Source organism: Heliconius melpomene, chromosome 16, assembly GCF_056956725.1.
Source record: "Heliconius melpomene rosina isolate 202511_hmr_F chromosome 16, ASM5695672v1, whole genome shotgun sequence".
Lineage (NCBI taxonomy): Eukaryota > Metazoa > Arthropoda > Insecta > Lepidoptera > Nymphalidae > Heliconius > Heliconius melpomene.
Window position 1 is genome coordinate 4,416,899 of NC_140404.1, and position 23,675 is coordinate 4,440,573.

The 23,675-nt window shown below is 29.2% G+C and overlaps 4 protein-coding genes across 6 annotated transcripts; 2 read left to right on the forward strand and 2 right to left on the reverse strand.

The window, feature by feature from the left end:
- The first annotated feature begins 500 nt into the window (after positions 1-500).
- LOC146530748 (methionyl-tRNA formyltransferase, mitochondrial-like) lies at positions 501-7,534 on the forward strand. The gene is made up of 5 exons (XM_085199711.1): positions 501-682; positions 765-971; positions 1,048-1,181; positions 1,420-1,587; positions 2,290-7,534. Exons 1-5 carry the CDS (start codon positions 522-524, stop codon positions 2,661-2,663), a joined length of 1,044 nt encoding a protein of 347 aa, XP_085055837.1. The 5' UTR covers positions 501-521; the 3' UTR covers positions 2,664-7,534.
- LOC146530749 (glycerol-3-phosphate dehydrogenase [NAD(+)], cytoplasmic-like) lies at positions 2,673-16,532 on the reverse strand. 3 transcript variants are annotated; one of them, XM_085199709.1, is made up of 10 exons: positions 16,294-16,532; positions 15,877-16,054; positions 15,491-15,631; positions 15,239-15,346; positions 13,615-13,761; positions 11,471-11,654; positions 10,103-10,256; positions 8,284-8,376; positions 3,915-3,965; positions 2,673-3,376 (listed from the first exon to the last, which is right to left on the reverse strand). In XM_085199709.1, the coding sequence occupies exons 1-9, from the start codon at positions 16,344-16,346 to the stop codon at positions 3,926-3,928; spliced, it is 1,098 nt and encodes a 365-aa protein (XP_085055835.1). In that variant the 5' UTR covers positions 16,347-16,532; the 3' UTR covers positions 2,673-3,376; positions 3,915-3,925. The 3 variants fall into 3 exon arrangements, with proteins under 3 accessions (XP_085055835.1, XP_085055836.1, XP_085055834.1); XM_085199710.1 differs by lacking the exon at positions 3,915-3,965; XM_085199708.1 differs by lacking the exons at positions 2,673-3,376; positions 3,915-3,965 and adding an exon at positions 4,563-5,219.
- A 352-nt stretch (positions 16,533-16,884) lies between these two features.
- LOC146530750 (MICOS complex subunit MIC13 homolog QIL1-like) lies at positions 16,885-17,615 on the forward strand. The gene is made up of 3 exons (XM_085199712.1): positions 16,885-17,038; positions 17,127-17,283; positions 17,357-17,615. The coding sequence occupies exons 1-3, from the start codon at positions 17,031-17,033 to the stop codon at positions 17,555-17,557; spliced, it is 366 nt and encodes a 121-aa protein (XP_085055838.1). The 5' UTR covers positions 16,885-17,030; the 3' UTR covers positions 17,558-17,615.
- Positions 17,616-18,196: 581 nt separating this feature from the next.
- On the reverse strand, positions 18,197-23,167 carry LOC146530751 (proliferation-associated protein 2G4-like). Its single transcript, XM_085199706.1, has 8 exons — positions 23,010-23,167; positions 22,560-22,794; positions 21,840-21,993; positions 21,196-21,417; positions 20,881-20,973; positions 20,304-20,417; positions 19,877-20,023; positions 18,197-19,307 (listed from the first exon to the last, which is right to left on the reverse strand). The coding sequence occupies exons 1-8, from the start codon at positions 23,092-23,094 to the stop codon at positions 19,218-19,220; spliced, it is 1,140 nt and encodes a 379-aa protein (XP_085055832.1). The 5' UTR covers positions 23,095-23,167; the 3' UTR covers positions 18,197-19,217.
- Between the last annotated feature and the right edge of the window lie 508 nt (positions 23,168-23,675).

A 23,675-nucleotide genomic window follows, 5' to 3' on the forward strand; every position in this document is an offset into this window, starting at 1 on the left:
CACCCTTGTGCCACGGCCTCTACATACTTATTTGGTCTCGTCCACTGTCATCAACCTAGTAGTCGCAATAATATAGAGCATAAATTTGAATATAACTTTTACTGGAAATTAAATTAACAATTGCGGTCATATTCTTCAAGCCTATAAAAAGACATTGTTTTACGATACATTTTAGACATAACATAAAGCTATTAAACGAATATCTGAAATACGTCTAAGTATTGAGAACATGTGTTTTGATATAATAATAAAAAGATATCATCCTACGAGATCAGCTTCTCAGAGATGCTACTTTTTTGTTGGCTTTGCTTCTAGCTGTATGATAGACCATATTAAATACATTTTTTACACAAAAACACTTACATAAAAATGTTTCATATTTTGCATCGGTAATGTTTAAGCAAGCATTAGCCATCTACGCCGAGCATCGCGTTTTCTTTTCCATTTATATATCCATTTGCAAATGGCAACACCAATTTGAATAGTATTGAATTGAATTTGTCAGTGTCACTGTCAGTATAATGTCAGGGATAGTTTATAACCTAGCACCGCTTTTTACGAAGTTAATTTTAAGGGAAAAATATTTATGTGTACATAAAATCCAATTTAGGACATATAATGTTCTTTTCTTCGGTTCTGATTCTATTGCACTTAGAAGTTTACAAAAAGTTAATGAATTTAGGTAACTACTATACTTTTTTTATAACTAAAAATAAAATTCATAACATTATTTTATGATTTTCATATCCCTCTTGTTTTAATAGGAAAAATGAGAAACTCGTGAAACACCTAGATTTGGTTACTGCTAACAAAAGTAAACACAGAACTACTATAGAGGAATATGCTTATAATGAAAATATAAAGTTATTACAATGGCCAGAGTTAAATATTAAAAAAAATCAATATGATATAGGATTAATTGTAGCATTTGGACATTTGATTAAAGAAGATGTGCTAGTAAAGTTTCCATTGTAAGTATAAGTATATAATTACAATATAGTCATTAAAAAAATGTTAAATCAAAAATAATAAAATTATGGCTTTCAGAGGAATAGTTAACGTCCATCCTAGCTTATTACCAAGATGGCGAGGTGCAGCTCCTATTATTTACACACTTCTCCATGAAGATGAAGTTTCTGGGGTCTCATTAATGAGAATTAAGCCAGATATTTTTGATGTAGGTATGTTGTTATTTTTTACATGTTATTGACCTACTTCTTTTATGGAAATAATTATAATGTTAATCTTATATCCTTTAAACCCTCTTTTATTTTCACTACCCTCTGGTAGACAAAGTGTGGCAATAGTTACTGCCTCATCTAGAATTCGGACAGAAAATATAAGACAGGTATCAAACCTGGTTTGCCTTTTGTCTGCCTGCCTGCCGTCCCAATAAAAAAATCTTATTTTTATTTTTAGGTGAAATAATAAGCCAAAAGAAGATTCAAATTTCTAAACATATAAAATTACCAGATCTAACAGAACAATTATCAGATATTGGTGCTGATATGCTTGTAGATTGCTTAAGAACGTTACCAACTAGTCTGGAAAATGCAAAGCCTCAAACAGATGATGGTGTTACTTATGGTAAAATAATGTATTTTTTTAGCCTTACTCTTTTCTATTATTTTTCGGTAGACCATGGTAACTTGAAGTGTTAAAACATTATATTCCCCATTTTCTGCCAAATTTTTGTGATAGAAAATAAAACATTATATAAAAAAAGAACCACATGCACAGTAGAACAGCATCTGACCACAACTAAGGTGGGAACCCACGGAAATTAATTTCATCAACTTTCCTCCTTTGGTAAGCAAAGTGTAGGTTGATCTGTCATAGTAAGAGCAATAAAAGCAGAGAGCAATAAATGGAGTGTATTTACATATAAAATGTCATCCATTCACCTTACTGAACTAAATCTTTTGTAAACAAATTATTTTGCTTTCTATAATAAATATAGAAAAACATGGCTTAGTATCAGAACAGTTGAACAGTTTCTATAAGCATGGCAGGGTGGTGTTCAAATCCCATTGCATTAAAACTTATAATATGGTGTCTAAAATATTTTTCAATTAGATGCAACAGTCCTTTTGTTAGTAAGTAGTAAAGGGTTTGCTTCGCAAGATGTTCTCGCCAGATATAAACTATATTTTATTTGAGGTGTTCCTGCGATTAGCACATTCACTCAAACAAAATCTTTGGCTATATAATATAAATATAGATATTGTTATATAGGTAAATGTATATTGCATAATAATAAATAAATAATGCATATAAATTTAATTTCAGCTAAAAAAATTAACAAGAGTATTAGTGAAGTAAGATGGAATGAGATGAGTTCAAGAGAAGTATACAATCTCTACCGTGCCATATATGGACTATACCCATTGACCACAAAATTCAAAGATAAACAAATGAAACTCTTTAATGCATTTTTAATTGAAAATGACAAAGAATGCAGTAATAAATTAAGTGGATCACTTGAATATTGTCATGAAGCTAAAGCTATTAAAATTTTATGCAAAGATAAAAAATATATATATTTCAAGACACTTAGAATAATAGGTAAAAGGGAAATATCAGCTTTGGACTTTTACAATGGTTATATAAAAAATATGCTATCTGACGACAACAAAGATAATATGTTAGTATGCTATAATTAAAACATAAGAAACTTTAAAATCTTTTATTTCAACAAACCAATTTTATTCTTAAGAAGATAATTTTACAGTATGGGCAGGTTTACTACGTAAAACCTTAGCTGAAATAGTTACAACTAAAAATATTGCAGAATTGGAATTATATGAGTGGAATAATGAGCCTTTAAATATATCTACAAAATAACAGCTTGTTACTAATGTTCTATTGGTCTTCCATAAAACTATTTTTATTACTTTTAGGAATATTTTTATCAAAAAAATACTAATAATTGTAAACATTTACTAAATTTTAACTATAAGAGAACTCTAATGGCTTTATTTTAAAATAGGGATTGTGTTTTTGATACACTATATTAAAATTTACTGTCATTAATATGTTTTAAAAAAAAAAAACTTAAATTCATTTATATGCACTAAATATGTAAAAATATATAAACATATTTGTAATAAAGAAGAAATAACAGTCCCAAAATATTTAAATATACTTTACAAATTAATTTATACTAAATACATAATTATAATAATGTTAAAATTTTATTATCTTATATATATTATGTTCCCATAAAAAATATTATGATTAAAATATATTGTATATATAAATATAATAAACACTTTACATAAGTTATTATAGAATATATATTATTATTAATTATATATAAATGTCATGTTATATGTAGATATGTCACAAGCACCTTAACTCTTAGCCAAGTTTAACCCTGAAAGAAAAGTTAAATAAAATTAATAATACAAATAAAACATAATCGTGAAGGAACGTAATTTCTTTTGTAGTCATGTTCATGATCTTCTAAGTTGTAGGTGTATTGTCATTGAAAGTAAATTGTCGTAGGACTTTTATTATTATTATTTTAATCATATAGTGATTTATTGAAATAGTAGCTGTACATTATAAGTTATTTTGTTATTTGAGTAAAAACATTCAATCGTGCTAATAGAAAAATAATTTACTATTGTATAAGTAGTTCACTCACAGAATATTAATAAAATCTCAGCATTCACAATGTGTTATTCGATTTTGTTTAAATACATGTACCTAAGTATAACTTTGTAACGAATTTAGTCAAATAACGAATTAGGTATTTTATTTTACTCCTAATACAAAAGGCAACGGTTTACTTACTTGTTAAATTGACCTTTTAAGCTATAAGTTAAATTGGATAACGTTTAATAATTTCGTGGAGTCCAACTGCAGGCTTAATTTTATTAAACGACGCAAACAGAAGCCTAAGAACTTACCTTGGTATGTTTTAGCAAATACAGCAATGTGATTTTCTAACAATCCGTATCCTGGAATAGCAAGTATGAAAATGATTTGTTTAAATGAGGCTCCTGTTTTCAAAGGAAAATAAAAATGTTTCTCAACAAACTTGTGGCATACTTGGGATATGAAATGTTATTATGCAATCATGAATTTTATAAAATGAGAGACGACTTTACTAACCTTATTGTAGAAAGTGATCAAGCTCGAGTCTATTAATTAAGTATACCTACTTCGACTAATAACCACAAGATACCGTAATATCAGAACTTCGAATGCCAAAGGTTAAATCCATATATTTTCTTGTTAATTTTAAATTATATCCTTTGTTAGGTATTTAAGAAAACTGTATAATATGGTTGACGAGTCGTGGCCACGCTTATTTTAGGGTTTCTCTTACTTTTAATTAATTCTTCCAGAGTTAACATTGTGAAAAAGTTTAGAAACTTAAGGGCGGTCACAATTCGTTGACCGCACTGTACCTACCAGTCTTTTTGTCATTTAACCGTTTAGCAAAATGTTTATGTTATTTTTAATGCTATGCTACAACAGCATTGGACTTTCCTCCTTCTTTATAAATAAAATATGTTATAAATAATATTGCTTTAGAAAAAAAAGAACCATAGTATATTTTCATACTTTTTTATTTTTAGACTAGATATTTGTTAGGGGTAGACGATATTTTATTTAAGCCTACATTAGATGTAAAGTTAGTTACCTTTCACAAAAAAGTAAATGTGTTGTAACAATATATAAAAATACAAAATTAGAAAACAAAAACAAATAATTCAAACAATGAATGCAATGAATTTACATGACGTAATGAATTAAATGCTAATGACATGGGGCGATGCTTTTCAAGATGCACTGACAAAAAAAAGGTTCATTTTAAACAGCTGCACACATATAAAACTATTAAATGATTTGATGATGAATGATGAATGAAAATTTGTATCTTAAATATTAAGTGTGCTCATCAGCCATGATTAAATCTACGTATATAACGTAGACTATTATAGCAATAGTCACATAGTCATTTATATGACATAAATTTAGCTTTTTGCCATTTTTCTTATTTATGACTATTAATCAATAGTAATCACTAAACGATTAATTACTGATTTAATCTATTCCTTTTTTTATTATCATAAATGATATTTGAAGTATAAATGTGCACATTGAATAACATCAAAATAAATGCAAGTGTCTATACGATGATGGCAACATGGCGGCTTCTTTGACGTCACAGTGAGCATTTTGGCGCCATTTGTAAATTTGTATCCCTAGAATATTATTTAAAATTATTAGGGTACTTAATATACTTAATTATAAACTACAATAAATATGTAAAAATTATGGCTTAGAGACGACTATGATTTACTTATGAGATATTGCACTAACCTTAAAATGTAAAGGAAACAAACCTATAATATTATTCTTGTCTTTAAAGGGCGACTATTGCATATTTAACTGTACTATTTTCACTATTTTCCCTATCAGCAAACTTAAAAGAAACATTTGGTGAATTGACAAATTTTTACTAGTCTACAAATGTCATTATGAAATCATGTAGGTATGTAATTATGTATGTTCTTGTACAAAATTTAACTTCTTAATTTAATAAATGATAAAGTTTAAGTAACTAAAAATGACCACAAAAACATTATTATTATTATTCTTTTATTATAGTAAGAAAGTAAACATAAAAGTAATTTAAAAAACATGCAAATTATAACAAACATAACATGCGGAAAATAAAAACAATTAAAACAATATATATGTACTACAAAAAATATATAAATAAAAATGCATAAGCTTCACATTAGTTTCGGGAGGAAATGTGTTAGTTAATATATGCTTATATTCTTGGGAGCAAATCTGTAAAGCGTTTTTGATTAATAAGTAAAATCTCATTAAATGTATCGGTATTACTAATTATAAAATAAAATAAATTCATTTATTTAATATAAACATCTAGTTTGGCTTCATTTTAAAATTATATGGCAATCTTTTGTAATAAACAAGATAAAAGAAAATAAATAATACAAAAAACAAGATAAATATATATTTTATTTCACAATCTAAAATCAGACAGAGTGACTGGTCACAAAACCACGCTAACTTGCCAGAGGAGTGAAATGAAAATAAATTATTCTGTCGAGTAGGAATCAAATCCGTCATTGTGACGTTTATATTAAAAAGCTATATCACTAGGCCGTGATGGCCTCTGCAGTTTTTTTATATTGTGTTTTCATATTTTGCATTGCATATATTCGCATATAATATATCCAATATACAATCCCAATTTTTTTTTCAAACCATATCAATATATTCATTTTATATATCTTAATATTCAAAAATAGATTCCCTTGTTGTATCAGATAAAAGTGTAAGGAATAGGTAATAAAAGCTTATTTACGTTTCAACGTGTTTAATTCAACATGACATGATTTCTAGTAATATTTTTTTACTGCATAATACTATGCTAAAGGGATTCGTGCAAGTAGTTCAAGAAGCTAAAGTGCATAGATAATTTATACTACAGATCCATCTAACATTATCCAAATGTCAATAATTTGACAGGTGTCATTTAATTATTTGATTTATAATAGTGAATCGAAACTATATAATAAAAAAATATATATTTTTTAATTCACCTGTCATTATCAACAATTGGATACACCAACAAACAACTTGTCTCAATATCGACCATTCCATAAAATTCATTTTCCCTCACACCATAAATAAGATAAAGGTTGTTTATTATGTGAAAAATATTGATAGAATATATGATGGAGAAGTGTTTAAGGCTAATAACAATCATATTAGTAATAACGTACAGATAACGCAATATAATAATATATCAATTTTAACAATACATGCTTCACTAAGCTGTTGTTTTGTTAATATAACGTTACGTAAAATATAACAATGTACACAACTAAGTACAGTATGCTAAGTATGATATGCGTCGTGGCACAAAATCAATAACCAACACTTAATCTCATCTAATGCAAGTGTTATAAATAACATACTCATATAACTTGTTACGTGTAAATATGTAGGGCTGCCATATAAATAAACTATTATTGTAATAAAAAAATATCTATTTCAAATCTATATTTCAATAATCCATTTAATTTTAAAAATATTTTTAAAAGAATACAAATAAAATTTAAAGATTTGTCAACTAGATACAATATAGAATATAACATTTGACACAATGTTGCCTCAATCATGTTAAAGGCCGTACAAATGTATTTTATAAATTATTTATATTTTTATTCATTTCCAGAGATGGCAACACCACATAATAACAATCATCTAAGTACTAGCACCCTGTAATATATACATACATATTGTTATTTACATGTACATAATCTATCTCTATGTTATTTACGAACGCTACGGTATGCTAGAAGCTTAGCCGCGATCTCATAAACATCCCTTAAAATGATTATAATTACAAAATAAAATTTGATTGCTATTAAAAATTTCAAACAATCACCGTTCGATTAAATATATTTTAAGACTGAGTTTTTTTTTTCATATATAAGTTTGTTTATATGTATAAATTAATATATTACTCTAAAACAACATTTGTTACTCGCACTGTTGCTTTTATAACATATTGAATTTATATGTTTTATAATTAATTTTATATATATTTACGGACTACTACGGGAAAAATTCCATAAATACGTATATTATATTGACCAAATAGAAATTACGTATTAATTACGTAAATATTTTTAAATAAAGCTATAAAAATGTATATAATTTTCGTCGCTATCTGTTTTGATTCAAACACGAATCTATATATATAAAAGGACTTGTCCTCACTGACTGAGGTAAGACGCACGCACAGCCATAACCGCTGTGCGTAGGAACGTGGAATTTGGACAGGTGTTTACTTTCGTAATCTGGACATCCACTAACAAGGGATTTTGAAAAATTTTTACCCTAAAGTGGTGAAATAGTGGTTCAAAGTTTGTATGGAAAAAAAATTAAATTGGCACCGATTTTTATAAAATTTAAAATTTAGATTTTTAAAAGTATTTAATTGATTACGTGTTTCATCGTTTTCTAGAATTCTCTCCCTAAGGGTGCAAATAAGGGGTTGAAAGTTTGTATGGGAAAATTCTTAATTCGCCACCGATTTTTATAAAATTTGAAATTTAGACTCTTAAAAATATTTCATTGAACACATGTTTCATGGGTTATTAGAATTCACCCCTAAATACGCAAGCGAAGCTGCGCGCGTCCGCTAGTCTTATATAATTATAAAGCTAAAATTCAAGGGATGTTTATAAAAACGGTTGGGTAAAGCAATTAGATATATCTTACATGTGCTCAGGGTGACTGCGGATGCAGTCGATGAAGTCGCTGGGCTTCAATTCCCCTCGGCAGATACGGAACACGGCGGTGAACAGAGGGAACCTGTAAAAATGTATAAATAGATTTTTAAAGAAACATTGTCGTCTAAGCACGGAAAAAATTATGATATAAATATATTCATTTCTCTGATTGGCGAATCTAACACACAACTATGTCCCACTGTTCCATGACGAAACGATCAAAAACGTATGATGAATAAGCAAAATAGCTATGTTTTAATCTTTTTCTGTATTAAACTAGATGACTTTCAATATTAATTCTTTACATGTTCATAGCTACTATAATAAAAAAAATATTCATACTCATTTATTTTCCCACAAAACGCGAAAGTGTGTGCTAACAAAATAAAGTATTGTTCATGGTATGAAGAAGCCGTCAGATGTTCTATATATACTACATGTGACATAACATAAATAATGAATGCCAAATATAATGTCAAACACGTTACAGACACGTGTAAAATAATTATATTTTCTTTACATCTACATACTTACTAAAATATGTATTATATTTTAAAAGATACTACGAGAATTTTTTGTTAATACCATTCACGTTAATGTAACAAACATTGATATGTATATATATTGATATAAATTACAAGTATCGTACATATATTTGAAAAAATAAATAAAAATAAATTTACGTAAAATAACATGCCGCAATGACTAAAAGTATGAGCCTGATGATACAAACTTATAGCCGTTGTTAATTGTTATGCAGCCAACACGCTAATTGCAAATTTAAATGTCCTTTGTCTTACTATGATAAATGTTTTTATCTATATTACAATAGGGTAGGCAGAGAGAACGTAACGTCAAGACACTTCATTCCGCTCCACTCGAAAATGAGGCGTAGTGCTTGTTAAATGGCGTAACTCAACACCGCACTATGTCTATAAGAGAAAGAAGAAATATAACCAACAACTATCACGTTTACAGTCTCAAACAAGTTTGTAGTGAGTTGCTTAGAAATAAATACTACATATTTCACAAAATTAATATAGATTATTTAAGTTATTGTAATTAAAAAGAAAGCAAATATAAAAGGCTCGTATGAAGGTTATCTGCGCTACGTAATGATAATGACAGTGAATCCAATTAATGTTTACAATGACCTTTCAGTCGGTGGATGCAGGCCAAGACAAAACTATTTCGGTCCAATTCGCGATTACGTCATATTCTTAGCGGCACGGCATTAAAATTATTGTTTTTTTTAGCTGCACGCTGTATCTCGCACATAGCAGGGTAGGCAGAGGGGACTTGGTAACCTAGTGTTTAGACACTCCGTTCCACATTAACACTTCCGCCACCTTCCGCCGAATTTTTGAGGCATTGCGTATAGAGTTGCCGAACTCAACGCCGCGCTTTGCCTCGTTATCAAAGAAAATATCTTGTCTATATTTCTTTCCCCAAATGGGTCGCGAACCCACAGCCTGTCACATTTACAGTCGCAAACTTGTGCCCCTGCACCACGACTGGCCCCGCCAAATTAAGATAGTATAATCTATTAATATTAATACAACAGATATTTATTTGTTTCATTAAAAACGTACTTTAGGTTTTTAGTTCTTTAAACAAGTATAAAGTATAAAAAATAAATATTTGCTTGTACGAAAGGCACTTGCATTAACAGAGTATTTGTTTTTATATATACATGATATCTGTTGCACTTCAGTTAACAATGTAAGCTACACTATTTTTATATACATATACTTCTCTAGGTTTAATAAAACAATATTAAACTAATGCATAAATATTAAAATACTAACTTGTTTTCCATATTCTTGTTGGCAAGCATGTGGTTGACTTCCTCGGCAGTAATAGGTCCTTGCAACTTTTGTCCATTGAGCATTTCATCTTCTAACTCTTTGATCGACCGTCCAGTTTTCACAAAAGCCTCTGCCACTCTGCGATTTCTGCCACCTAAATAAATAAATTATTAAAATTATTGATAACTATAACACAAATTACTAAAAAAATGAAAAGAACACGAAATATGGATCAAATAGAAATGAGCTGATGATCTTTAAACGGAACTAGGAACACTCTTGATTAAGTCACCATTCAAACAAAAAAAAACTAGATTAAAATCGGTTCATCCTTCCGAGAGCTACGTTGCCAAAGGCATATATACATTGTTTATCTCCCCTCTGTTTGCCTTTAAAAAGCTTTAAGACATTTTGTTTTTAATGTTTTGTTAGTACCGTCGACAAAAAAAACATTATTAAACATTTGCCGATTGCTAATAAACATTACCATAGTATCGCTTTTTTTGTCTATTATACCTATGATACAACATAATTAATCAATCGCTATCGTATCCGCGACAGATAACGTTCGTAATAACGCCCGTATCTACATAAGTAAGCGGGCAGATAGTGTTAATATGCCTTTTATCATATTGATCTCTGTTATTTTAAGCATTGACTTACCGACCGACCGACCGGCACAGATGGAGAGTATGACGGAAGTTTAGTGCTCAAATCCAGTTTATATTTACATTCCAAAGAATGAACCGTACCGACTTCCTATTATAAGTTTTTTGGCACATTTAACTTAAGTTTTTGGTGTTAGTTAAAAGCTATAAAAACCTAAAACAGGAAATCGGCACGGTTCTCTTTGTTTGATACGAGGTAAATATTCAACGCGGAAGATGTGTAAAAATAAAAAAAATAACTTTTTTATGTGTAACTTATTTAAATATATATAAGCAATACATGTATAAATAACAACTCAACATTGTTGACGTTTACAATAAAAAAATATAATTATTATTTTGCTACATAATGAGTAGAATTATCTATATATTTATTTAAAAATCAGGAAACGTAACTGAGATGTTAATATTCATAAGAAACTTCGGTAATTTGTTGAACTACGTATAGATCGATACACTTCAAAGCCATCGTATAAACTAGATAGTTATGGGTTCAATTCGCACTCTCATATAATAATAATTAAATATATATATTTTCATGTCATGTCAAATTACGACACTCAATATAAGATAAGTAGAAGTAATTTTGCGCAAAATGTAAAGGCATTTAGTGCGATGACCTTGGCACTAGATTATTCCTATCTAGTCTATCTGCTGAATAAAAGCTGAATTCAGATTTTTTTACTTTTAAAGAACTTACCATAACATGTAGTAATTAGGTCAGCAACTCCACAAGACTCGAAGAAAGTACTGAGTTTACTTCCTGGGTAAAAAACATCAACGAATTTGATCATTTCCATGAGACCCAATCGGATCACCGCTGCCTTTGTATTGTCACCAAAGCCCAGACCATCGACGAAACCTGCTCCCACTGCTACTATGTTCTACAGAATAAATGCATTTTAAAATTCAATGTTTAATACGTATGTTAAAGTGGCACAGGTCTGATTTTCACTCGGGGCAATGAAATATTTAATAATTTCTATTCCTCACTGTGGTAATGAGGCAAAACCCGGCGTTGAATTCTGCCACTTGACACGTAATGCCTCGAGAATTCAGCGGAAAGTGGACAACGGAGTATATTAACAATACCCAGATTGCATTTGTCTCCCCTTCTATGTGCGAAATACAGCGTGAAGCTAAATAAAAAAAATAATTAACAAATCAAAAAGTGAGGCTCTTTAAGTAATTGTAATAACAAGGATATATCTCATAGATCGATAATATCATTCATATAGGTCAGAAAATTTTTGAGAATAGTTTTTTAATCATTTTCCTGTATGTACATATTTTTTTCTTTTATGTCACTTGTTATCTTTATCGGTCTAAAAAATATACTTATGATTGTTACATCATAGATTTAATACGTTAAAACTTTTAAAAAATATTAAATAACAAAAAATGTATATATAATGAAACTGGGAAGTAAAACATTGTGTAAAAAATATATATTTTATTATGTAAAACAACTTTACTCGTTACTTTCCGCCAATTAAAAAAAATCTCTATTATATTATATTACAATTACAATATACGATAGCCAAGTAGCTAGCTAGTTTATTATGTAAGTATTCGAACGATATGGCGCGTTGCCAAACGAATTAATCGCTTGTAACTTTGCCCTGATAACGTGTTAAAATAAAAATGGCATGACATACGGTTTGTTTAAATTTAGTTCGTATCATTTGTGTACATTCTTATCTCATATTGTACAGTTAATAGTTATTATTATTTTCAAATTAGCAATAACTTGTATAGATATTTATGTCTACGTAGATATATTTATGTTTTTAAAAGCTGTGTCAGTTTTACAAAAATGATATTCTGTGGCGTGTTCAAATGGTGGATATATATTGGATGGGAGATTTATGAGAAAAAGTAATAAAAAGACGTAGATATGATGAAAACGTGAATGGTAAACAAAGAATTGAATCGGTTAACCTCCGGCAAGGTTAAGTGTATATAAAGTCATTAGGATTTTAAGTAAAATAATACCTATAACGGAATAAATTTAGGTTCGATGCAAGAAAATCTAAAATTTTCCATGAAAAATAAAATTATTTTTCCAGATACCATCCAATTTATTCGTAGCCAATAATACCGGGTATATAGTATTATGCTCCTACCTACATAGAATTACATGCATGCAGAAAATAATAGGTAATAAAAACTATAGCCCTGTCATTCTCATAGCTGTTTGATCGATAAGCATTGTTGGCATGTGCAATGCCACGAACGATCGATGAACAGTTACATTATATTAATTATAAATAATTATTTAAATAGATACTTTTGATATTATTAAAAAGTACTGTATTAAGGTATTAATATTACGTTTTCTATAATGCTATATTATATTAATTCTATATCTACATTAAATTTTAACGTTGTAACGTACGTATAAACGTATCCAAATAAGTAATGAACGTGCACTTATTTATTTGTAGGTACTACTCTAACACTATACACATTTATTTTTCTGAACAAAAAAAATAAATTTCATGCTATATGACGCAAATAGCAGGGTAGGCAGAAGGAACCTCATCGCCGTGATTTACCTCACATATATTATAAATTTGGGATATAAAAACGTCATAATTATAATCAGAATGAGATAGATAAATAGAGCACATATAACTTAACGGTTCGCTGATCGTTCGTCATGAGATAATATCATCTTGCTCTCTTGGCGTTAAGAATATCTCTTTATCCATTACCTATATTTTTTCACAAGATTTGTATTAATTAATTAATAATATTTTATAAACATAACTGAACATATATTTTTTATGCATAAATTATCAATTATTAATCTATGTTAATAAAAAGGCGGCAAAATCATACCTTCAAGGCCCCGCATATCTCCACAGCGTCCTCGTCGTCGACCACAACAACTCTAAAGTACTCGGTCTGGATGATATCTCTCATTAGTGGCGCTAACATCACATCGCGACAACCGATTGTGGTCTCACAGAATTTCTCTTCAGCCACCTAAATGGGAAATAATTTTTACATTTTTTTTATTTCACACACGGTGGGCATAGAGGGAACCCAGGGTTAACTTAATACTGTAAAGACACTAAATTTTCCACTTTCCGCCCAATTTTCGAGACATAGTGTGTTGAGTGGTGTAAGTTAACGCCGCACTTTGTCTTTTTACCAGAGCAAAACAATTCACATGCCCGAGTGGGAGTCGAACCTACAACCGTCGCGTCGCGTACATTCAGATGCCACCCACGGCCTGATATTATTATGTTAGTTACAATATTATAGTAAATTGTTTAAAGAACGTAATTTTAAGTGTATTTGGTACAAATGTAATTTTAAGAGAATATTTATTTTTCCACCGTTTCTTGGTCACCTTTTATTAAGTTTGATAAATATTAATTTCACAGTTTATCAATTAACTTGTTTGGAAGTGGTCAAGCATAACATGTTCGTAGCAAAAATATAAGAGAATGGCACATAATCAAGGCTTTCCGCAAAGTGACAATTTTTAAGAAATCGTTATTAAGATGGTAATAAAATTATATTATAATTTCTTTAAAACAAAGACTTTACTATAAAATTTTAAGACAATTTATATCATTGCTTACATAATTATATTAAATAGGTATTTATTGGGCGCTCCTCAGTTATCGTCGCACGTCGTATCCTACCTTTGATCTTTGTACTAATGCATTACACATTTGGTGATGACTGTGGTAAATTACTTAGTTAAGTAATATATTAAAGACGATTAGAAATCTACATTAAGATAATAAACATAAAATTATTTAGTAATAAGTACCTATAAATAATACGAAATTATATATTAAATATAATTTCAACTCACCAATCTCAAAAAACATGTTTGTAAGTAATAATCAATAAGTTACTTTGTTATAACATGGAACAACTGCTTTTATATTTATTTATATCTTTATAAAGTTAAATTTTAAATGTTCTTGCTATACTATTGCTATACTATACATATAAAAATTATTTTGAAATATAAAAATTTATATAGTGATCTCAAAACTGTACTTCTTAAAAACCATCATCATCACAGCCAACCTAATTAAAATTCTTTGTGAATTCATAATGCTTAAATGCTTAAATTTGTATAATATGTTTATTTTAAATTATTGCCAAAACATATGCGGCGCAGGGGCCCAAAGTGTGACTGTACAACTGACTGATTGTCGGTTCGATCTGCACTCAAGGAGATGAAATATTTATTTAAATTTATATTTCCATTTCTTCACTCTGGTGTCTAGGCAAAGTGTGGCATTGAGTTCTGCCACTCAACACACAATGCCTCCAGAATTCGGTAGAAAGTGAGAATATCCTACAAATAGGTTTCTACAGCCCTGCTTTGTGCTGGATAGTGGGAAGCTGATTTTAAAATATATTTCATTCCATATTAACAACATTGCTGTTAAAAATAATTGTTAAATATCTAAGCATAAAAATACACAATTCTCACCTCTGAAGCAATATTGGCACCCATCAGTACTGAGCAAGGAATTTTCAAGCATCTTGTAATGATATGTGAGATTAAGTCAATGCCACCGCCCTCTGCTATGTCAAAGCCCTGCCAAATTGCATTACACAATCACTATATGTTTAGTTTGCTCAATACTCCCTTGAGTGGGAATCCACATGCCACTGTTGTGTTTACAATGTGACGCTCAAATAATCATTATTATAAATAATAATTATAATTTTATTATTATACCTTTATAAGAGATAATGCAGCTGCAGTCGGTTTGATTTTTCCTAATAAAGTAGAGCATATTGTGCGTACAAACTGATGTGGCACAACAAATATTAGTAAATCAGCATCTTTAGCTGCATCCACAAGGTCAGGAACAGCTACCTAATTAAGAGTTGCAATACACAAATGTAGTATAATACAGCAACAAGAAAAAAAGCAACCAATGTAATCTATTTATAAATACATATTAAAATTACTATACTCAAGAACTAAAAAAATTGTAAGTAATAATGGCATTGAAAGAGCTCCAGTTAGGAAGTAGACTAGAAATAGACTACACATGCTGAACATGTGGTACAAGTGCCAATTAATGGAACTAATAAGAAATTATTAAGTTTCATACTCACAACATTGGGTGGTAGTTTATGACCTGGTAAATATTTCACATTTTCATGGGTTTCATTTATTATTTCAGTTAATTTTTTCCCCTCGATCATTTCCTCATATACCCACATAGTTACTCTATCTTCAAAGTTAGAAAGTCGAGCAGCATTTCGGCCAACAATTTTGGCAATTGCAGAGCCCCTATGAGATCATGACAATTTAACTTAAATATAGCTCTTTAATATTTCTCTAAAGTCTTTTTCGCTACCGACACAAAAATATAATAATAAAAAAATAAAACAAACTTATAAATAATATTTTATTAAATCCTTAGAAAACACCTTTACTTATCATGTCATAAGACATCACTTTGTGTATTATAAGGTCGTAGTATACAAGATTCTATAAGTAATTATGTAGTTACATAAATGAAACCTTACCAATTCCCTGAACCTACAATGCAGACACGATTTTTAATTTGTTTTTCAGCCATTTTTTAAGATTTAATTCTTATTTTAATTAAGACTATAGTGTACTATTTATAAAACTATCAAAATTATCGTGTAGGAAGACGCTCACTCAATGTAACTAAATATGTACACTAAATTTGCTCAGCTAGATAAAACTCTAACCAAGACTTGAAGCAACTGACGTCTGACAGCTTGACAAACAAACGACGTTATCATTATCATTATATCAAGCGGATTGTAATGTTGGTAGTTCTACTAAAATATTTATAACTTCATAGGCTTACCACCGTACGGTATTTTAATACGAAATCAAACATGCTTAAAAATATTTATATAAATAAACATTAAAATACAGTACGTGAGTTTCATATTCATTTCAATATGATCTAGTATAATGTTCCTTGAATATGATAAAAATTCATAATATAATGAAGGTTCAGCACCTTCACGTTTTAAAAAAATATTAGTTAAAATTCATCAATTGTAAATATTGTTTACTAATTTAATAATATATAATTAATCGGCATAATTTAACGTTTCGTAAAATATAATTTTTTATTTGTTACAAAAACAGAATCAGATTTTTTGTCACATGTCAACTGTCATTTGTCAACTTACGCACTGCAAAACTTGATGTTCCTTACATTATGAATTGTATTTAATGAAAATTACATAATTTACTCTAAAAGTAAACAATAACCAAGAAAATGCTTAAGTATGTTATAATAATAAATAAAAATTAGTATCCTATGCATAGAAACTTTGAAGATTCATTATATAAGGTCAATATACTTAAATTTCAGATTTGGAATTAAGTCTGCCATACTTGGGTCAGCTGTATATTATACAGTTGATAAAGGAGTGTGGAAAGATAGTGCTACAACAAGTGAGCTTTATGAAGAACTCGAAAAAGGAATATCTCCATATGTAGGCGAATTTAAAAGTCAAATTCCTTACGAGGTAATATTATTTAGGATATTAAATGATTTTTAATTAACCAAATAAAAACTATAACAGTAAATATCTTTTTCAGCTTCCTCCTTTGCCATCAAACGATAAATTAACATATTTATGTAAATATTATTGGAACAGTGGAGTCAAAGCTACTTTCAAATTTTTAGTAGATCTTCCATCACACGCTTCAAATGCAGCAACTAAAACATATGACTTCATTTCTGCCTCGTTAGATCCTATTGAACCCAGTGCAGATCACAGTCAAGAAAAAACAAAATAATTCATATAATAATAGATTAGTGTAATAACTGAACTAACTTATTAAATCTGTAAAGATAGTTGGTTTTATTCTTTACTTCCCAAAATACATTTATAACCTTTAATGTATTTATTTAACACAATATATGTAAAAAAATTGGTAGTTAAAAAATCTTATATACAGTGGATGATTGCTTATTCCATGTGATCCAAGCCTTATTTGTATCTGGATAAACATATGCATTTTATTGAAGGATAATATATCATGCAATTTATAGAACCATATATAAATATTAACTAATCAACAGAAAAAATCTGCCGATTACTAATTCTTTTTCATGACCTTGTTAATGATACATCTTGGAAAGGCATAGGCAATAAACAATTATATTCTTGCATAGTATATTTTTTTAGCTTAGATAATATTTATCTTGAGAATTAACAAAAAAAACCTAGTAAATAATAAATATTTGAAGTTTCAATTTTCAAATCAACATATTTCATCCCTGCTTCTCCTGTGAGCTACCACAAACGAAATTGTTTTAAGGCTCAAAGTTGGAAGTCTTTAAAAAAAATCCTAGTAATAATTAGCAAAAATAGTTGAGGGGTCTTGAACTATCAATTTCCAGTGTATGTAAAGGGGCAAGTAATAAAATAACCATTACAAAAACAGTCCACAACATGTGGCACATTTTGATTTATTCCTTTCTTATGTCACACATTTCACATTTCCAAATTGTTATATCCATAAATATAACCAATATACAATTGTTAAATTTTTAATATATCTAGAAAATGTATGTTTCACGGAAATGTAAATGAAATATTCTATTACTTAGTGACTAATTGTAATATTTATGGACATCGCAATTATCATGCACTACCATTTCAAAATGTTCAAATAGGAATAATAAATTTGAAAAATGTTATTTTAAAAAAGATAATTGTTATAATGTAAAAAATCTATTGAACATGAAAAAATGATAAGGTCATTCTAAATAATTGCACTGTCATGAAGTATATCAAGTTTTTGTGCACAATGTTTCGAAACAGTATTGGTCTAATCATGAATGATCTATAATATGTAAAGACAACATGTTTCTAAGAAGATTCAAATATTGTTGTTATCCAAAATGTGGATTTTAAAAATATTTCAAGAAAACTGAACTATTGATGCAGAAACTACTGCTTACAAATGTCTGTAAATTGTATCATGTCTCTATATAAGAAAAGTACAAAGGAATCAGGTTGTACATAAACATTTAAAAATTAACAATAATTTTGCAGCCAATATGCCTATCTCATACAGATATACAGTCATTAGCTCAATGAACACTTGAGTATAATTCATTGAAAGCTATATAAAAAGATAAGCTTTATTATTGCTTATATTATCATTATATGTGATAGTTAGTTCATGTTGTAAGCTTATAGTGTATAGATAATTCTATTTTAATTTCAGTTGAAATACAGCTTTAAAATGTCATCAAAAATTTATAAATAATGATATTATTCACTTAAGTATTGAAATTTATTTATATACTTTAGAATTGCTGTTAGTCACAACAAGTTTACTCTATTTAATACAATAACAATGAGAACAATATTACACTTTATGTTTACAACATGAAAGGAAATAGAAAGCTGATTGAGTGCCCACAGATATTTTGTGAAATTTGTTTTTAGGCTGCCGTTTCAACTTCCATTGGTTCTTCAGCACCAGTTTTCTTTTTCTTCTTCTTATTTGACTTTGCAGATGAGTTCAGAAGGGCCTAAAAAACCAAATAGTTTGTTCTAATAGTAATAGTATTAAACAAATTGTTTTGCAAGTTTCACTAGAAAAAAAACATGTTGTAATGGTTCAAACCAAAGAGTAAATTGAAAACAAATTAGCTCAAAAACATTACTGATCATATACCCTGTGCTTGTTCAAAGCAGACTATTATTGAATATGCTTTGAAAGATAACAGGGTTTTATAAATATGTACACTCAACTGCAAAGAAAATATATGTTTAAATATATAAATCACAATGTACTTTATATTAAGCTAAGAATTTGTTTAATTAAATGCAATAATCACAGAAACTACTGATTAAATTGTACAGTCTATTAATTAATGGGGAAGGCTATAAGATATATTCTATTTTTAATTATTTCCATTAGGCCATGCAGGTGATGCAGTAGGTATGCTAGTAATATTACAAAGCTAAAGTTTCTTTAGTAAAAAATATTTGTGTTGTGTAAGGATATGTTATAATATGGGAGCATAGAAAAAAGGTAACTAGTGTACATATAAATAATAGCATTATTATTTATTAGCATTAAATTTGTTTTACTTACATTAAGTTCAGGATCTTTGATAATGCGTTCAGTTTTACACTGACTCTTATCAAATGGTAGTCCTGTGATACGATGAGTACCACTTGGTAACAACAGTACTGTAAATTTGAACTGTGCTACAATTTCACCTGGCCTTTCGTACAATACCTGTAAAGAAAACACCATTAGTTATTAAAAATATTGTTTATAAAATTGCAGATAACAAAATAGTTTACTATTCCAAAATTCAATATTTATCTCATAATGCTACTTAATATACATACATTACTATTTTTAGATTTGTTTAAAGTGGATCATCTTTAATAAAGGTCTAACTATAAATGCAAGTGGGATTACAATCCACAGTAAACACATTTACAGTCCAATGCTGTCCTGCTATGGCATTGGCATTGTATGTTTTCATTCAATATCTACTACTATATATTACCTGGAAAGGCTCAATGAGTTTGTGATTTACACATTCAACAACACCAAGTCTTGCACTAGTTTCTTTATCGAAACTACGCAGGTTGAAAGGCATAGATCCATGCTTGTTGCGGACCTAAAGAAAAAAAAATGGTTTTATTGAATTATCACTAATTTTAAAAACAAAGGTGGTCATTTTAAAGAATTGTTATTGACAACTATTTATATTTTGCTAGTAACAAAAATTATTTATATTTATTCCTTCCTATAAGAGAACTCTTGCCCAAAACTGAAATTATCCAAAACTTATATACCCAATTCCTATTTTAGATATCTGATGGTTTCAGTTATGGTCGTGGAGCTTTATAACATCCTTGAAGTCATACTCAGAAAATTACTTAAACAATAATTAATTATATGTGAAATAATAATCTAAGCCAAAGTGTGCAAGTAGCAATCATAAGCATAACACCAAACATCTTACATTGCCTTATCCCGAAAATATTTAATAATATTAGTTTTCATATTGAATTTAATATAATTTAAAGATTTATAAAAAGACAAATTGTAAAAATATTATGTCAGTATTTTGTAATTACCTCACTGTAGAACATTCTAGATGCTTTCAATTTAAGCTGATAAATTTCATCAGTTTTTTTGTATATTGTACACCTTGTATCCATTTCCCTTCCCTAAAATAAGATAATTTTATTAACAAATATATTAAAATATATTTTTTAGGAATCACATACAAAAAATTATAATAGTTCTCCAATCTGATTGACACTGACACAATGACTAAGTTCAATTTCCTTGATCTAGTAACAAGACAAAGTGCATCATTGAGTTTCACCACTCAACATGCAAAGTCTCAAGAAAACAATGTGGAAAATGCATTAAAAAAATATACTTACAACACCCTCTCCAGTAGAAATAAGTACATCCATGGCATAGACTTCATAAGTCTCAAAGGAGGCCTTCTCATGCTCTTTCCTTTGGGCCTCCGATGGGTTTTGAATGATGCTTTTTTCACCATCAATACGGAACTGCTTCAGTTGATGGGAAAGCATGCCTTCTATGGGCTTACAGCCGTATTCAGCACTAATTTTTTGAACAACATCTGTTACTGCATAGTTCTATATAAAAGTAAAAGTTCTATACTAAGGATAGCAAAAATTTTAAGAAAATGTAGACAATATAAATGTTACTATCTACAATGAGGCAAGAGAAAATGAAATTTTTACTACAAGTTTAAAGTAAGGTCATTATCTGATTGTATATGAGATAGTTAAAGCTTTGACCACACTCAGGGAATGAATTAGTTTCATTTTTCTGCTTTGGGAAGATAAAATGTAGAGGTAAATTCTAGAAGTTAAAGTCTAATTATTTTATTTAAAATAAGAAGTTACAAGCTACATTTTATAAACATTAAACAATTTACCACCAATTCACTTAAACTACTGCCTACACTGACCTGAGGACCAGTGCCATTATAAGTAATATATACATACAACATAAGATTTCAAATACAGCATTAGAAAAAAAAAGTAAAACTAACCTCATTGCCTGATCTTAATAATCTCAAGGCGGCCTCGCTAGCATTATGTGCAGCAAGTAAGACATCTGCAGCCCTTCCGGATGCCTCCCCACCACCAACTACTACTGTGTGAGCTACAACTGCTATGAAACCATCAATATGGGCACCCAAGTCACTAAAAATATATCAAATAAAATATAAAATGTATATATACGAAAAATGTAACCTAACTTTTTTTATTGTGTCATCATATTTTGCTTATAGAGTATGCAAAGGGAACTTAGTATTAAGACAAGTGCTTCCCCACACACTGCCCAATTTTAGAGAAATTGTGTATAGAATGGTAGCCTTGTGACACTTGGCCTTCTTTCCAGAGTTGGGAAGTGAAAAATCATTCTAGAGTTGAACTCACAACTGTTCCATTCATTCAAATAATGCAGCACCATGACGGTTATAAATCTATCTAAAATATGTAAGTATGTATTAATAAATTGAATTGTGTTAAGGCACTTTTCAATTTAGAGTTCGTACTAGTATATTTTTCCCTGATTACTGCCAGATTAATTACTAAACTAAACTGGAAAGAATTCAGGGTTCAAAATTATTTATAAAATTTCCTTTCTAATTCAAACAGAAGAAAGAAAATCGAAATGAATGCTGAATAAAAAATTCACAAAAAAATAGCTTAGTTTTAACTATAGTGAGGCAAAAACTTCTTTTAAAGATTAGTTTACTGCTTACATTTTGGCAAGATCCCCTTGTTTCAATACATAGTCAGCCTCACTAGGTATTGGCGAAAAATGACATATACAATTATTTACGGAAACGCATGTCGAAAACGCGATTCCTTTCTTGGAATCCTTTTCTTTTTTAAATACTTTAGACGTTTCCTCTAATAGCAAATTATCACCGAATTCACATATTTCTCTTGCTGAAGCGTCTGGTACGCATTTAGCTATAACTTGCTCTAAAACACCTGAAAAAGAGCAGATGTATTTAATTATTAATATATAGTTTAATAATTAATAGTATAGGGTTGATGATTTCTAGATTTTGGAGAGCGGCACCACATCGCCCGCATGGCGATGACACGCGTCCAATCGACATAAACGTGCATCTATTTAAACTTAATTCATTTGTACTAATAACATAACAAAATAAATCATGAATCACGTTATCGTGTGAGCTTACGGTTAACAATTTGCCCTGCTAATTTGTACTTGGTAACAACCAAGTCTTCTGCAATCGTTTTTTCCACTTCTTTATCGTCAGCCATTTCTCAAAACTATAGTTTGGTTAGACAGGTACTGTCTGTTGGTTGGCCAGTTGATTGTCAATCACGTGACTATGACGTAAACTTAAAATGGCGGGGAAAATTTAGCGTCCTAAATTAAAATTCTATATCGTAAAGTAAACAATAGTAATAAAAAGTTACGAAGATTTTAAAATTATTATACATAATCATTTATCCATATTTAAAAAAGAAATATATTTAACTACACATATTTAGACAGAACTTAAATAACCTTTACATTTTAGTAAAACGAGGTGTACATAATTAGTACATACATAATAACTGACCTTTAATAAAAGCCATTTATGATCTTTAGACAGAATTTATGATATAATCAATGGAGACGCAATATCTGATGAAAAAGAAAGCTGGGGTTTGCCAAGCTTCAATTCTTCACAAACGTTTGACTTCCGTCTAGACGCTTGCTTAAGAGTGCGTTAGTTCGTAAATGTGAAGTTATTTTAATTTTGCGTTAGGCTGGAGCTGGGGAGATGTAGAGAAATCATACATCGAACAAATAAGACCACAAATCTAGTGAGAGATTGGCTGAGCTATAAAATCAG

Bases quoted from the DNA above. Each gene is read 5' to 3' on its own strand.
- LOC146530748 (XM_085199711.1), top strand. From the start codon at position 522: ATGTCAGGGATAGTTTATAACCTAGCACCGCTTTTTACGAAGTTAATT. The intron at 972-1,047 runs GTAAGTATAAGT...TATGGCTTTCAG, and splicing joins GTGCTAGTAAAGTTTCCATT to AGGAATAGTTAACGTCCATC. The intron at 1,588-2,289 runs GTAAAATAATGT...ATTTAATTTCAG, and splicing joins AGATGATGGTGTTACTTATG to CTAAAAAAATTAACAAGAGT.
- LOC146530749 (XM_085199709.1), bottom strand. From the start codon at position 16,346: ATGGCTGAAAAACAAATTAAAAATCGTGTCTGCATTGTAGGTTCAGGG. The intron at 13,762-15,238 runs GTGAGAATTGTG...TTTCCCATTTAG, and splicing joins GTGCCAATATTGCTTCAGAG to GTGGCTGAAGAGAAATTCTG. The intron at 8,377-10,102 runs GTTAGTATTTTA...ACATTTTTACAG, and splicing joins AACAAGAATATGGAAAACAA to GTTCCCTCTGTTCACCGCCG.
- LOC146530750 (XM_085199712.1), top strand. The intron at 17,284-17,356 runs GTAATATTATTT...TATCTTTTTCAG, and splicing joins AAAGTCAAATTCCTTACGAG to CTTCCTCCTTTGCCATCAAA.
- LOC146530751 (XM_085199706.1), bottom strand. From the start codon at position 23,094: ATGGCTGACGATAAAGAAGTGGAAAAAACGATTGCAGAAGACTTGGTT. The intron at 22,795-23,009 runs GTAAGCTCACAC...GCTCTTTTTCAG, and splicing joins AGCAGGGCAAATTGTTAACC to GTGTTTTAGAGCAAGTTATA. The intron at 20,974-21,195 runs GTAAGTATATTT...ATCTTATTTTAG, and splicing joins TTTCTACTGGAGAGGGTGTT to GGAAGGGAAATGGATACAAG.